This window comes from Erinaceus europaeus, chromosome 3, assembly GCF_950295315.1.
Source record: "Erinaceus europaeus chromosome 3, mEriEur2.1, whole genome shotgun sequence".
NCBI classification, from domain to species: domain Eukaryota; kingdom Metazoa; phylum Chordata; class Mammalia; order Eulipotyphla; family Erinaceidae; genus Erinaceus; species Erinaceus europaeus.
Window position 1 is genome coordinate 151,932,441 of NC_080164.1, and position 16,635 is coordinate 151,949,075.

General features: G+C 36.3%; 1 protein-coding gene across 4 annotated transcripts in view; it reads left to right on the forward strand.

Annotated features, from left to right (window-relative positions):
* Positions 1 to 16,635, forward strand: part of ATP8A1 (ATPase phospholipid transporting 8A1) — a 274,370-nt gene that overhangs the window by 68,613 nt on the left and 189,122 nt on the right. For 2 of the 4 annotated variants that reach the window (XM_016193274.2, XM_007534776.3), the window contains exons 6-7: positions 9,783 to 9,823; positions 12,935 to 13,008. In XM_016193274.2, coding sequence (XP_016048760.1) covers positions 9,783 to 9,823; positions 12,935 to 13,008 — 115 coding nt within the window. Of the gene's footprint in view, positions 1 to 9,782; positions 9,824 to 12,934; positions 13,009 to 15,406; positions 15,481 to 16,635 lie in introns of all 4 variants that reach the window. The other 2 variants (XM_007534775.3, XM_060188119.1) reach the window with 2 other exon arrangements.

Consider the following 16,635-nt stretch of genomic DNA (forward strand, 5'->3'; position numbering starts at 1 on the left):
CATGGGAATACCAACCATTAACTGGAAAATTGTAGTGGGAACTGTGAAAACTAAAATATGATTGCAGGTAGCTGGCAAAATAGTTGTTTGAGGCAGTGGAAGTAGGTTTTCCTTTCCGAACATTTTCCAAGTAAAGGAGCGAGCAAGTAAAACACATAAGAAGGACTAAGGGAAAACATTTTTGAATATAAGGCATTGCTCACCCTGGTGCTCTGATACCATCATCTCACTCAGACTTCTATTTATCTGTCACTTATGAGTCATTCTTAGGTTCTCTGTGTATCTCAAATGGGGCCCAGAATTTCATCTTTGAGAAAGAGAGAGAGAATCAGAGCATCACCCTGACTCATGTGCTATCAATGATAGAATTCAGAACTCCGTGCTTGACATCAAGTCCAGCAGTTTATCTACTCTGCTATACCCTGGAATCCCCCAAATTTCATTCTTAAGAAATGCTTATGGATTCTGTACTGAATGGTGTACTTCTGGTGAAAGGAACATGATACCCTGTTCAAGGACCCAGGTTCAAGCCCCTAATTTCCACCTACGGGGGAGAAGCTTCACGAGTGGTGAAGCACTGCTGTGGGTAGTTTTCTTTCTATATTCCTCTCTTATCTCCTCTTCTTCTTTCAATAGCTCTCTGTCCTATCAAATAAAATAAATAAATAATTTAAAAAATTCTTAGTAATTCTACTAGTGAGGGACAGCTGTTAAATGTTTTGTAAGGTTGGACCAGGTAGTCAGCGTAGTGGTAGTGCACCACACTTGGGTGCCTGAGGACCCAGTGACCCCAGGTTTAGTTCCCAGCACTGTAAACCAGAACTAAACTGCCCCGCTGTCTCTTTCTCATTCTTGCTCTCCCTATCCTCCCTTTTTCTCATGAAAATAAATATTTTTAAAAGTTTCATAGGTCTGTTGATTAGTATCAGTTAATTAATTGAATGCATATAATATGTATATAGAAATTCAGGAAGTACTTTCATCTGTTATAGCAAAACACTAAGGATGAACCAATAAGGACCACCTTTAATTTGAATTTCGTAGGCAAGTTTATGCAGGAAACTTATGCATTGGCAGTTTATGCCCCATTCACGTCTTTGCCTTGTATTATCCTTGAAAATAAGTCTGCACAGTGAGAGAATGAATGCTTTAATACATTAATATGAGTATGTTGCCTTTTTTCTCTCACTGTTCAAACTTACTGTGGTTCACATAGTCCTTCCTGCACCAGTGTCCTCTTCAGTACTTCCTCCCTGGTAGGAATTGGAGCATACTATTTTTTCTGTGGTTTCTCTAGGTTTTGTTTGATTTTTTACCAGAACACTGCTCAGCTCTTGTTTATGGTAGTATGGGGGAGTAAAAGAAATGAATCTGGGGCTTTGGAAACTCAGACATGAAAGTCTTTTTATATCACCATTAAGCTACCTTCCCAGTCCCTAACTGCCCTTTTTGACTTGATAGTGTCTGCTGTCCTTTGAATAAGTCACCCTAGCTATGTACTTCAAGAAGTAACTATTGAGCATGTGGTAGTACACCAAACTTATGTGCCTGAGGACCCAGTGATCCCCAGGTCAGTCCCCAGTACCGTAAACCAGAGCTAAGCTGTGCTCTGGTGTCTCTCCTTATCCTTCTCCTTACCCCCCCCTTTTTTCTCATGAAAATATTTTAAATTTTCATATTTTAAAATAAATATTTTGAAAAGTGGTACACTTGGTTGACATGTATTTAAAACGTTAAATATAAAGAAAATTTTAAAGAGGAAGTGACTGAAACAGCCTGGGATATGACTCAGCAGTAGAGCAAATGTCTTGCATGCATGAGTTCCTAGGTTTGATCGCAGATACCTTATATTACAGAGCAGTGCTCTTGTCTATCTCACTGCTCATTCTATGTTTCTCCCCTCTTCCTCCTCTTTTCTTTCCTCCCTCCATTGTCCCTCCCTCATAAGGTGAGTAAGTGACTTGATTGCTTAGGATGTCACCTCAGTCAGTGACTCTTTTGGTAATATTCCTAGCATTATGTCATTTCAGATGGCATTGGTGACATTTTCTTTCAGAGAAGCCAGTGTTAACATTTGAACAAACACCTCTATCTGAATGCCTGTATCTTTCAATCAACATTTGACTGAAAGACAGTTTCTTTTCTTCTTTAAAAAAAAATTTATTTATTTATTGTTGCCCTTGTTTTTATTGTTGTTGTTATTGATGTTGTTGTTGTTGGATAAGACAGACAGAAATGGAGGAAGGGAAGACAGAGAGGAGGAGAGAAAGATAGACACCTGCAGACCTGCTTCACAGCCTGTGAAGCAACTGCCCTGCAGGTGGGGAGCCGGGGTCTCAAACTGGGATCCTCAGGACAGTCCCAGACCCCATCAGTTCCTTCAGGTCCTCAGATGAGACTATTCCCAAAAGAATCTAAGATTGTTTGTAGTTAGACAAAAAAAAAAAAAAGAAGAAGAAGAAGAAGAATCCCATTACAACAAAGCTGTTAAGTTGAATCCTGCTAAAAGCAGGTTGCATCTGAGGTATTTGTTTGGAGTCTGAGCTCTCTCATGCATAACTGTTAGATAAATTAGACCGTGTGGAAACTATAGCAGGTGTGTTTGGGTGGGGAAGTGGGAGAAGTTTTGCATCTAAATGAATGAACTGATTGATAAGGCAGCATATGATAAACCATCTTCTTTGTTATTAGTATTATTTTTATCCTCTTATTGGGAGTAATGGTTTACAGTACAGTTGTTGACACATAGATCCAACCCCTCGCCTCCCCATGATAGGTGTCTACAGGGCAGTCTCGCCCCCCAAGTTGGGTCCTTTTCCACTGTCAAACACCAGGATCCTCTCAGCCTCTGCATCTGCCCTCTTCTCCTCTTTCCCCAGACTCCTTTAATCTGGTGCAATATACCAGTCCAAGTTTTACTTTTTATTTTTTGTTTCTTAAGTGCCACCTATAAATTAGATAATCTGATGTTTGTCTTCCTCTTTGGGGCTTATCTCACTTACATGATGCCTGCAGGAAAATAAACCATTTTCATCATTCTGTCAGAGCCAGCTCTCATTTTTCTTCACCAGAAATCAGGAAATCACTAACCCTCACCTCCTGGGCTCACTTTCTCTAGTCTTAATTAGCATTAATAGAGCAGAAGTAAGAAACATGCAGCCTGCAGGTTTTCATTTGGACTGGCCTTGCTAAGGGAACTGCAGGTGGGATTCAAAATTTATTAACTCTAAGAGGGCTGTTTTTTTTTTTTAACCCATAGCATCATAAGTGATAATTTTTAAGTCGAGAATTTTGTATGGACCAAGAATGATCTTATGAATATCCAGACAGCTCTTGGCAGAAATCTGGTTCCATACTCTTATTGCAGAAACTTTGTTCTTTGTGACATAAGAAGCCTCAAAGTTCAGTGGAGGATCCCACATTATTTTTTGCTTCCTCCAAGTCAGGTTGGATCTGAGTTAAAGGAGGTCACTGACTATAAATAAGTAGGTTACTATTTCAGTCACCAGCACATTACATATGATATTGTTTACTTTAATTACAGCAGTGATCTATATGGTGAACTTTTATCCTTAGTTAGTAGTCAACTCTCGAGATTTAAAAAAAAAAATCTGTGTATATTGTGAGCTTATTTTTGTTTATTTATTTATTTTGCTGGCAGGGTTATTGCTGTTACTCAGTGCCTACACTTCTGCCACCCATCCCTTTTTTTCTGATAGAGAGTGAGAGACAGAGAAAGTAGGAGAGAGAGACAAAGAGGAAAGATGTGGCACTGTTCTAAACCTCATGAAGCTTCCTACAGGTGGGGACTGGAAGCTTGAACCAGGGTCATTGTGCATGGTAGTGTGTGCACTCTATCAGGTGAGCCATCATCTGGTCCCCAGCTGTGAGCTGATTTTTATCTTCACCAGGATATTGTACTATTCTCTCAATCATAAAATGGGTCTAACTTCTAGTTAGATAGAACTATGCACATTTAGTCCCCCCACCCCATTATCACTAGGGCTTCATGACTCCATGGTAACTCTTTCAGAAAGAAAGGAAAAGAGGGCGGGAGAGAGGGAAAGACACCATAGCACCATACCTTCCTCCAGTACAGTGGAGCTGAGGTTGGGTCCATGGCAAATCGGGAGCACTAGCCAAGGTAGCTATCTTGCTGGCCCCATATCCAGTCTTACTTCTGTGCTCTGGTTTGTATTTTAAGAACAAAAGAAATGGAGAGGAAGGAAAGGAGGAAAAACACTCTCAACTATAACAAGTCTTCAGAAAATGGTAATGTTGCAGATCCCTGGACCACTTGTTGAAAGCGAGATTCAATAGTTCTTTCAAAGAAATATTACTGTACTTCATTAGAATTCTAACTTAGTGTAGAGACATAAAGATAGCCTATATTTTGATGAATCCAGGCTATTGTAATCTCTAGAATAAATATCAAATGACCATCATATTGACAAAATTCAAATGATTGAAAACAGTATGAGTTTGCCCAGCAAATAGTCAATGGAATGACCTACATTACTAGTTAGAATGTGATTGTTACAGATTGTTTGGGAAATAATTTGATTGTATAGTAAAAGCACAACCACAAACTATACTTGAGTCAGATTTTTCTCCGTTTTGTATTTTCCTCCAATAAAGACCTAAAAAGACACTTTAAATTACCTAATGAAATAGTTTCTACTTAGACCTAGATACCCTCCTCACCTACTTCCTATTATACTTCCCTCAATTACTCCAAAGCTAACTTTATCAAAGTAAGGACTGCAAAAGCTGAATAAGAGCAAGAGACCGGTATACTTTAATGATGACACCATATATAGGTCTGGCTTCTGTAATTGCTTCCCTGCTGAACATGGGCATTGACAGGTTGATCCATACTACCAGCACATGATGACTCTTTAGTCACTATCTGGCTGCCCCATCAGCTGGGGCCTTAGTCGGGAAGTCCTGAGCTTCCCAAACAGACATAATTGGCCTAGACTTCGAATAGATCCCTCTTTCCATTGTTACCGGTCATCTCTATCAGGAACAACAGAATAGACCCATATGTGAGCCCCATAGGACCTTGCCCTCAACATGCATCAACAACGATAGAGAATGTTCCATCCTCCAAAGGGAGGATGGACAACATAATCTATGCTTCAGGAAGATGGGTCCTGAAATTGGGGCAGCTTGGAACGTTCCTACTCATGACCACAGAATGTGAGCTCAGATCCTCAGGGTTGCAGAGGTAACACAGGCTCCTAAGCTGAAAATGGGTCCCAGATCAGATCAAATTGATGGGGTTTATAGTCAACAATATTTATACATCTTTCCCATAATTGGAAGCTATTCTCTTCCCTGATCCAGCTTTCTGGTCCTTTTTCCAGCCATGACATCATCTCCCCAGACAATAACTTGGATCCACCTACATATAGGATGTCAGACTCAGAAGAAAAAAAAAAAAACTAGTATAGTCATGGGCTCTTTAGAATATAATGAAAATAGATCTACTAGCTATCTACAAAACGGAGACCCCCAAATCTTCATCTGCATTATTCCATCCTTTAAGTTCATGATTAGTCAACAATTTGTTTGGCTTTATATATTAACTCTTCTTTCAGCCACCAGGCTCCAGATTCTTTTTTTTTTTTTTTTTTTAACCAGAGCACTGCTCAGCTCTGGCTTATGGTGGTGCAGGGGATTGAACCTGGGACTTTGAAGTCTCAGGCACAAGTCTCTTTGCATAACCATTATGCTGTCTACCCTCTGCCAGGCTCCAGATTCTATCATTATTGCCAACTGGACTTTTCTGGGCAGAGGACCCTACCAATATGTCCTGGAGTCCAGTGCCTCCCCAGAGCCCTGCCCCACTAGGGAAAGAGAGAGGCAGGCTGGGAGTATGGACCTGTCAATGCCCATGTTCAGTGAGGAAGCAATTACAGAAGCCAGACCTTCCACCTTCTGCATCCCACAATGATCCTGGGTCCATGCTCCCAGAGGGGTAAAGAGTAGGAAGACTATAAGGGGAGGGGGGTTGAGTTCTGGTGGTGGGAATTGTATAGAGTAGTTCCCCTATTATCCTATGGTTTTAATCAGTGTTTCCTTTTTATAAATAAAATTTTTTAAAAAGGATAAAATCTATTATGGAATCTTTTCCAGAAAAGCATATTAATTAAATATATTTCAGGACTATTGTAGGTGATAGGAGAAAAAAGCTTGACTTTCCATCATGGGAAGGGAATTGAGTATAATACAGCTGTTGTGTGAAACAGATCTGCAAAGTCTGCTATAGACACCAAGACTAATTGCTCTACTTATTTTTATAACTTTTGGTTACATATTGATAACTTACCTACTTTGACTTACTATGCAGTCTAACGAGTAATTGACAAGAGGGGCATAAAAAACTCTCCAGAAAACTTTCTTTTTAAACTTTAAATATTTTTATTTATTTATTATTGAATAGAGACAGAGAGAAATTGAAAGCAGAGGGGGAGATAGGGAGACCGAGAGACACATGCAGTCCTGCTTCACCACTCATAAAGTGTTCCCTTTACAGGTGAGGACCAGGGGCTTGACCCTGGGTCCTTGTGCAATACTTTCTATCTAGCCTTCTCTAAAGTTAAGATTTACTGTGTGTTCTATAATCAAGGAAGTTCTCATTCCATTTTCCAGGTGAATGAGAAAAGAATCCTAGGGGCCCTGTACCCAGCAGTTAGTTTCTGAGTCCTCCAGTTCTGGCCTGTGCAGTCCCACTCCTGCTATGCCATGTCCTTTACTGTGAGGTCAGCTTATCATAAACACATCCTATGAAGTCTGTGGTTTCATTCAATTGCCTAACTCATTATAACTGCTGCATTCATACAAAGCAATGCTGGTGAAGTCTCTAGACTTTGTCTTAAAACCATCTGTAAAATGTTAAGTTGAAACCCATGCTACACATGGAGGGATATGGAACAGAACTCCCAGAACTGGTGGTGGGAAAGGTGTGGACTCATAATTTTGTAAATTAATATTAAATCTCTAATAAAAAAGAAAGAAAACCATGCTACAGAGAAATGATGTTTGAATGATGAGTGAGGACACACTTTTTTTTTTTTTAAGAAAATGAAAGTTCATATGTGCGTTCTTATTTAGAAATAGGTGAAGGCAAGGTATATATCAGTGAATCTTCCTTACCTTGAGAAAGTGCTATTGTCAAGAGACTGTCAGCTTTCCCTCTACATACTTACTTAGCTTGTTATAAATATACTTTGATCTTGTAGTTTAATAAATATAAAGTACTGCTATAGATTTAAATGTTTCTTCAACACATAGAGTTTGCAACAAACCATATTTCCCAGTGTTTGTCTTCATTAATATATGAAAAGGAAGTTTTTAGGTGGAAAGCAGGGTGAGGAGATTGTAGAGTTCCAGAAAGGACAGAGTCCCATCCTCAAGCTCCCCCATTCCCCATCCCCATCCCTGCTTGCATTTATAGTTAGAAGACAGGCTAAATGAGAAAGTAAAAGTTGTTAGTCAAAGAAAGTAGGGAGGTTCAAATATATAGAGAGAATTTTTCAGTGTAAAGATAAGTGAAAATGAAAGTATAGAGGAGAAAGAGAAGTGAAGCAAGTTTGAAGGACTACTGCCCTTATTCTTTGAAAGTGCCACTGACTCCCACTCTCTTTAGTGGAGTATAGATTTCCTGGGATGGGCTACTGAGTTGGGGAAACCTTGTGACATCTCCATCTTGTTAAATGTAACCAACCCAGCAGAGAAGTTCAGAGATATTTTTAGATGTGAGCTAGCAAGCACCTGTGAAGTGACAGTACTTTTCAAGGCAAGCTAGTTTAGATTACAGGACTGGGAAAAGTGGCTCTAGGCTGACATCAGAGGACACTCATGTTATTGCATTTCATAGTGACATAATGTTTCCACGTATTTTTACTGTGGCCATTTTACAATACTGTGCACTCACTACAGACCCTTGTTATTCCAATAGTCCATGGGCCTGCTTCATATGTTATCATTTCACAAGACTGGTAAGGTCAGTTATAAGCAAATGTTTTAGTTCATTGTCATTTTTTTTTGTATAACATTTTTTACTTGAGTTATGATTTAATACCCTCATCAAATTATTTTATGAATAGTTCAGTGATGTTAGTGTATTCAGAAGGCTATTGACAAATCACACTATTCCAGGACATTTTACACACACACACACACACACACACACACACACACACACACACACACACACACACACACACACACAAACGGCTCCCCACTTGTGGCAGGGCATCACTTCACAATCGGTGAAGCAGTCTACAGGTGTCTGTTGTTCTCTCTCCCTCACTATCTTCTCCTCGCCTCTCAATTTATTTCTGTCCTACTACCCCCCCAAAAAAATATCAAAAAAATGGTCACCAGAGCCATGGATTCATAGTACAGGCACGAGCCCTGGATAACCCTGGAGGTAAATAAATAAGTAAATAAAAATGTTAGAACTTTGACTTATTCTTGTAGTTATATATAGCGTAGTAGAAATATTCTCATCTCTAGATCTTCAATTTGGGGAGGTTATTATTTTTAAATGAATGAAATTGATTCAACAAAGTATACCCTCAAGTATTCTCTGTTACTTGAATTAGTAATAAGCATGTATCTTAAATACCTGGAATGCTGTGAGATGCTAAGGATAAAATAAAAAAGACATATCCTTGTGTCTAGGAAGTTTTGGAACATGGAAAAGATTCTATCTAGATTAAAATCATTTATATTCCATATTGGTTTCACATCTGTTGGTATGGAATTTTAAATTTTCTATCTAGTGCTTTAGGAATTATTGATTTACTTCAGACAGTTTCATCTCTTCTAATTTCAAAAGAACCTGGATCTAATGTTTCTGTATATATTAATTATTCACTCTACAAATATTTGCTGAGTATCTGGGTACTGTGCTGTTTACAAGGGGTATGCTATTAAGCTAAGTAAATATTAGCCATGCTTTCATGGAATTTATTGTCTGGATAATTTGTTGACTGAACTTGACTCCTTTTCCCAAGTACTAAGGGCTGTACTATCTACTTCATACCATTCTTGTTTATTTTTAAAGAAATCTTTCAGTTTTTTATTCATATATTCAGTATTATATGACAGTATACTATGTAATAAGAACAACAAATGGTGTGGTATGAACTTTGCTGTTGTGCAAAAGTAATGAAATACCAAGAAATATCATAACTTTAAAAAGTATCCTAATTTATTAGTAGACTTTTCCTATTTCTTCTCAGTTGACCAAGTATGGAAACTTTTTGTTCTTTGAATTACTGTGAGAAAAAAAAAATGCATATTGTTACTTTTTTTTGTTGTTGCTATTTTATGTATGTGGTCTTTACTTACCTAATAGAATTGTATTTTTTCAGTGCCATGATCCTTTTTCAACATTATGCCTCTTATGGCTTGTGAAACCCTTTTTTAAAAAAATTCTGCCATTGTCCTTGTCATTTTCTTGACTTTCTTGTCCATCTAAGAGCTGTGTTTCCTCTATCTGCTGACAAGAACCTATAGCAATATCAATGAGATGCTCCTCTGTTAGTAATGTATCCTTATGGGATAAAAAATACATATAGATGGTGCTAATTTTTATATTATCTAATTTTGCTTGCTCTTGTCATAATTACTGCTTAAATCTCTGAAGAGAAATGCTGCTACTTAATCCAACTTAAAACTGTTTATTTAAAATGAGCATTTTACTGGTGATAGGTTTTTGATAAATACTAAGTATTTCTTTAAAATGTTGCTTTTTCTTTTTCCAGTTTTGAGAAATGGTGCTTGGGAAATTGTACACTGGGAAAAGGTATGCACTGATTTTATTATATGCTAAGAGAAAAAAAATACATAAAGTTTTTCTCCAATAGATGTAATTTTAACAATCAGATATCAACAATTTCACTAATAAAATTTATTTAGTAATAAATACATTGCACTTCCTTGAAGTGATTAGTTTTACTTAATATTTTTGCAAGATACTACAAATACTATTAACTTAGAAACTAGTTTAGAATTTTTGTTTCTTTCATAGTGTATTTTGAGTATTGTTTTCATAGATTTCATTTAACCATAAACTGTTTTGTGTTGTAATTGTTTGCTTTAATCATCTACTGTCCAAGTAAAAATAAAATTAGAGTTCTAACATTTCACATTTGCATATTTTATTTCAAATTCATAGAATATGTCTGACCACATTTATATACTGCTAATTATTTGAAAAAATAACTAAACATCATCTCCTAATGAGATGAACATCAGTTCTATACCATCAAAAGATTAATTTGGCCACAGAAGACCTAATATGGCAGTTAGTGAATTGAGTCATAATTTAGCAGGTGTTTACCCAAGTATCCATATGGTTTTCAGACCGCAATTTCAAAAGGTAAGCAGTTGTGGCCAGTTTTCCTATAGTCTTGAAAGAACATTAAACCTCTAGTCAGCACAAACATAAATGAGTAGTCTTTGTAGTTTAATAATATTTCGAGATGAGGCCAATCTACATACAGGGACTTTTTTTTTTAGAGATTGAGAAGAAGATAGCAGAGATGGAACCAATAGTCAGATTACTTGCACTCTGCAATACCCCAGGAGGCGGAAACATGTCTTGGATTTGGTTCTGTGATGGTTGGCCACCTTGTATTTCTGCAGGAAATAGAATTTCTTCTAATTTAATTATTTTTTTTAAATCAGTGGCTAGAGTAGAGCTTGACATCTTATTCAGATATTTCAAAAACTCTCTTTTGTCTTTGACATAAAAATAACACAGAGGAAATGTCTCTACTTTGCTTTCCTTATTTTTATAATAGTTACAAAACTGTAATAGTCAATAATCATTTTAATGACTATACATAATTAGCTATATTAAAATCACTGTTGTAGAAATAGGAAAGAAAAGAACTTAGTGATAAGCAATTCAAATGCTGTGAGAAACCCTGGCCTAAATGGGCTTATAGTGTAGATTTTAACTCTTAATCTTGCTAAAGGTTTTGCTACTGTGGTGGCTTTTAAATGCTTCCCAAAGGACTTCCAGATTTTCACAGTACAATCCAGTCATTCATAGATGGGCAGGCTCTAGCTCTTAAAAATCAACAGTTCCCCATCTCCACTTGTTGACCTGAAGCCTTTTTATTGTTGCACAAGGCTAAGTTGCAAGTATATGAATTTTTAAAAAGTATTACAGTTAGAAAAACCCATACAAGGTACTGCATGTCCACTCTGGAAATGTATATTCCTGTCTCCACCCAAACGCTAGTTCCTCAGATTGAGATTCAGCTAAGAATGAGAGATCCAGGTGGAGAATTTAGGTAATATTCTCCTGGCTTTGGAGGGAAGCATGGAGTCTGTGTCAGTGAAAGTCAGCCTGTAAATTATCTGTAGATCCTGAAGTCACTACTATGATTTTTCTTTAGATCTAGAACTTGTATCTCAGATCTTTAGTAGAAATACTAATACACTGCTGTGGTTTTGTCAATATTTTCTATTTTACAAATAAAAGAGACAAAAAAGAGATAGTAGTACACTGGGGCATGCAAATAAGCCAACAGGATTTAAGATCCTGCATTATAATATGATGACCATAGCTTCCTATATAATCCTCCATTGTAACAGCTACTGCCAGTGAAAAGATTTAAAGGTAGGAGACAGAAGACCTAAATATTTCTTTAATTTTGGTGTTTGGGGAACTAAATTCCCTTGTCATCATTTTCCTATTTTATCTATTTATCTCATGTACACACCAGAAAATGTACATTGTGCATTCAGAACCTTAAAAAGAAAGAAAAGGGAGGGGCTTATTGTTTTTGTTTTTGTTTTTGAGAAAGTGACCTAAAACATGTAGCCATCATAAGGAGAATGCTCCCTACTGTCCTGGCAGTACTGTCAGAACGACTTTTATGTGAACCCATGGTTTTCCCAGGCCACTGCTAAATTCACACTATACCATAGGAGATGGTAGGTATTTTCTTTACAGTTTTTAGTAACCAAAAATCCATCTGTTTTAAAATGAATACAGATATTGGAAAGTAGTTTAATCAATTAGGAGTTTGTGTAAGTCTTATCATTAGACTCTAACAGTGTAATGTAGATAGATATGATCCTAATTTTATGAAGCGTATAGTTAGATTAAACAGTAAACTTTAACACAAAGAATAATTACATGGCAACCTGAATATCATGTAAGTTCCATGACTGCCGTGAATTTGTATTCCTTACTCTTCTCCCCAGATATATTTCACAGTTGTGATCAGCGTTCTATCACAGCATGTACTTTTTTCTTTTTTAATTTCTTTTTTTTTAATTTTTTTAATTAATTTTTTATTTTTTTTTTTGAGAGAGATGAAGAGAGGAGAGAGAGAGAAACACCAGAGCACTGCTCAGCTCAGGCTTATGGTGGTGCGGGGGATTGAACCTGGGACTTAGGAGCCTCAGGCATGAGAGTCTGTTTGCATAACCATTATGCTGTCTCCCCCACCTTTTAATTTCTTTATTGGGGAATTAATGTTTTACATTCAACAGTAAACACAGTAGTTTGTACATGCATAACATTTCCCAGTTTTTCCATATAACAATACAACTCCCACTAGGTCCTCTGTCATCCTTCTTGGATCTGTATTCTCCCCACGTACCCACCCACCCAGGTCTTTTACTTTGGTTCACAGCATGTATGTTAAGAACCAGTTTATTGATAATAAATTTAAGCTTTTTTTTTTTTTTAAATTTTCTCACTTCGCCCTTTTTTGAGGAAGCTGTTTGATTCCAAGGCCTCACTCCTATGTATTTTTATGCCATTTTGTGAAGATAAGTGGTTCTTGTTTGCCAATAACCATTTTTATTGTAGCTAATACTTAAATACAATGGGTTGTATATTTGTTACTATCTTTCAATGCAGATAATTAATCAATTCCCAGTTTTCTTTCAGGTAAATGTTGGAGATATAGTTATAATAAAAGGCAAAGAGTATATACCTGCTGACACTGTCCTTCTCTCATCAAGGTAGAGATACCTACTGATGCTCAAACAGTGTAGAGGATGGTTTCTCTACCCTGCTTTGGCCTTGTGATTTCTCCAAGGAAATAAAGAATAAACGAAGAATTTTATACCTCTCTAATACTTCTGAATTAAACATTGAAAAACTGATTGGGGTCTCATGTTTGCCATATAGAATAAGTGATAGGTACTGTACTTTATAATTCATAGTCGGAATTAAGAGTCTGTTCCCTCTATCCAAGTCTTTTGTGGAGACTTATTAACTCAAAAAAAAAATCCTATCATTTATTCTATATAGTACATGGATTAAGTTCTTGTCGATTTCATCTTGAAATCCTGGTTCATGATGATTTTTTTTTTAAATGTGCATTGATATGTCCCTGCAGTTCCTTGATCTTTATGGTGAAATGGTACAAGAAAATAGATAAATGATTTCTTTTTGTCATTTTAACTTTTTCCACCATTTTCCAAAAAAAAAAAAATCAAAAATACTTTGCTCTTTTAAGTTATCTCATTACTGAATTTAGATAATTTTTATTTTACTCAATATTTAACATATGTATTAATTAGTTTTCTGAACATATGGCACTGTTACCCTTTAAAAGATGTGACTTTAAAATGATTTTAGCTTTTAAAACTGTAAAGCTTGTCCTAATATAAAAGTTAAGAAAAAATGTTTTTAATGTTTTAGAGGTTGTTTATCACCATTTCCTTGGACAGTTTTATTTGTAAAAATCCACATATAAATATGGACAGTGTCCTTTTTTCAAAATTTTTTTAATCAGGTCATTTAAAGTGATTTGATTTATGTCAAGGTACTGGAGCTTAGTTAAGCAATTATAGGTAGTTGGAGAATTATAGGTAGTTATATTTCCACATTTTATAGTTGAGATTTTTTTGTGACATTAACTTATGAATTTTATTTTCAGTAAAATTAAAATGAATGCGGTTGTTGTCTACCTTTTGTAATAGTTTCCTTTGCTTAGAACTTTACCAGAAAATTGCTCAAAGCTGAAGTAAAGGTATTGGTCCACGTGGCCTCCTGATAATGAGTTTGCAGCTTTCTACTTGCTAAGCAGAATTCTCTCAAGTACTTTGATGCTACCTAGTACCCAAGACCTATTATCAGCATAGGTATATGGTGATTCTTACCAGTAGGTGAGCACCACTTGCCAGTTAAACAGGAGATCAAATATTTTAACTTTTAAATATCTTTTATTTAATCTTGTATCTCCTTTTGATTAGTTTGAAGTTAGGTATATACGTGGTACAGCAGTTCCTGTACATTTTTTTTAATTTTTTAATATTTATTTTATTTATTTATTCCCTTTTGTTGCCCTTGTTGTTTTATTGTTGTAGTTATTATTGTTGTTGTCGTTGTTGGATAGAACAGAGAGAAATGGAGAGAGGAGGGGAAGACAGAGAGGAGGAGAGAAAGATAGACACCTGCAGACCTGCTTCACCGCCTGTGAAGCGACTCCCCTGCAGGTGGGGAGCCGGGGTTTGAACCGGGATCCTTATGTCGGTCCTTGTGCTTTGCGCCACCTGCGCTTAACCTGCTGCGCTACAGCCCGACTCCCCCTGTCCATTTTTAAAATGTTTTGAAATAAAAAAAGTTAATGAATTTATCTCAGTGTGAGTTTAGGAGAACTATTACAGTATTGATACTTATTTTTCAAAAGTCTAGAATGTAGTTTCCATTTTGTTTTGTTTTCTCTTGGGTGAGACTAGTATTATGGTAGATGGAATGAAGGTGAGGTATTAGAGAAATATATATATGAAGATCAATCTCCATAAAATGTTTTTAAATTGGTAAGATGTGCTTATGAGTGACCTATTTTTTTAAATATTTATTTAATTTATTTATTCTCTTTTGTTGCCCTTGTTGTTTTATTGTTGTAGTTATTATTGTTGTTGTCGTTTTTGGATAGGACAGAGAGAAATGGAGAGAGGAGGGGAAGACAGAGAGGAGGAGAGAAAGATAGACACCTGCAGACCTGCTTCACCGCCTGTGAAGCGACTCCCCTGCAGGTGGGGAGCCGGGGTTCGAACCGGGATCCTTATGCCGGTCCTTGTGCTTTGTGCGCCACCTGCGCTTAACCTGCTGCGCTGCAGCCCGACTCCCCTATTTTTTTTTTTTTTTTTTTACAAAATTCAATGTTTCCTTATTAGAAACTGAACATAAAAGCAAAAAAAAAAAAAAAAATTACCCTAGAGTATTCTGTTGCCTTGTACCCTTAGACCTGATCAAAATAAGTTTTGAAAAAATTGACATTTGACATTTTTATTAACATGTATTATTTTCTATAACAATTTCAAACTTTCTGTCTCTTTTGTCCATTTGTTTGTTTTTCTCTGTTATTCATTTTTTTCCGTTTTGATTATTTTAAACTGGGACCTGTAGGTGGCAGTAGGGGAAATAGTGAAAGTGACCAATGGGGAACATCTCCCAGCAGATCTCATCAGCCTGTCCTCAAGGTTAGAACCACTGAGTTGTACAGGATATGTGTATGTGGATCCTCACCCTGTACCAGAGAACTGTTTAACCCAAAGATGCTTGAGCTGTGTGTCTTCCTGGAAAACACTAACTTTATACTTCCTGGTGACAGACATATCACAGTAATTGTAAAGACCTTTTATGAATACAACGTTGGATGATGTTTTTTCTCTCCATCTGGCAGATTCAGCTCCTACTGTTATCAGCAGGAGTCCATGAGCCATGCCAATAAAAGCAGATTTAATTTTCTGTGCACCATTAACAATATATTCATATTTAGAAACAGGCCTGAATCCTACAGCTTAATTTATTATTCGTTATGATATTGTGTTACATAATGTTAAACTTTTCATGAAACCAAGTTAATGAGAAATTTTTAAGATTTGTCTTATTCTTATCCTTGAAAGTCTCTATAAATTCTACAAAATCCCTTTAGTGACTGTGACTATAATGTAGGTTCGTATAGGGTTTACAGAGGACCCCCTGCACAAAGCTGGATGTTGTACATTTTGTACCGCATGCTTTGAGATCGATTCTTATCCCACTTGTAACTAGTGACAAATTGCACGTAATTGTGATCAATTTCAGCTGTCTCATAGTGTCTGTATTGTGATCTGCATCTTGTCTCATTTTTCTCACTTACTAATCAAAAGCCTGCTTTGCCTCCCTGGCTGTAGTTTGTGTTTTGGATGTCAACATGATTTGCTGAAGTACTTATTATCTAGCATGATCCTTGTCTGAAACTTCTTGCTGCCTTTTCATAGCACTGTTAAGAGTTTCTTCAGTAACAGCTGTATTAAGGGATTGAGACTATTTTGAATTTAGATTCATATTTTATTGGCCCTACTTCAGATAGAAGCTCACTGAGTTTAAAGTTCTAGAAAAGTTGCTTTATAAAAAAAAAAGAAATAAAATTAGTATTAGAAATAAAAGATGCATAGAAAATTATGGTCATTTTATTGTGAGAATCGTCTTGACTATACTGATCAGTAAAAATTTAATTCATTTTACTGCCAAAATGTAAAATCAGTATAGTTCATTTAGTATTGGTCATTATGTTTCTACATTATCAAAATATGTGTTTTTTAATTTCATAAACCATTTAAGGTTTCACATGTACACATACATAAATAGAT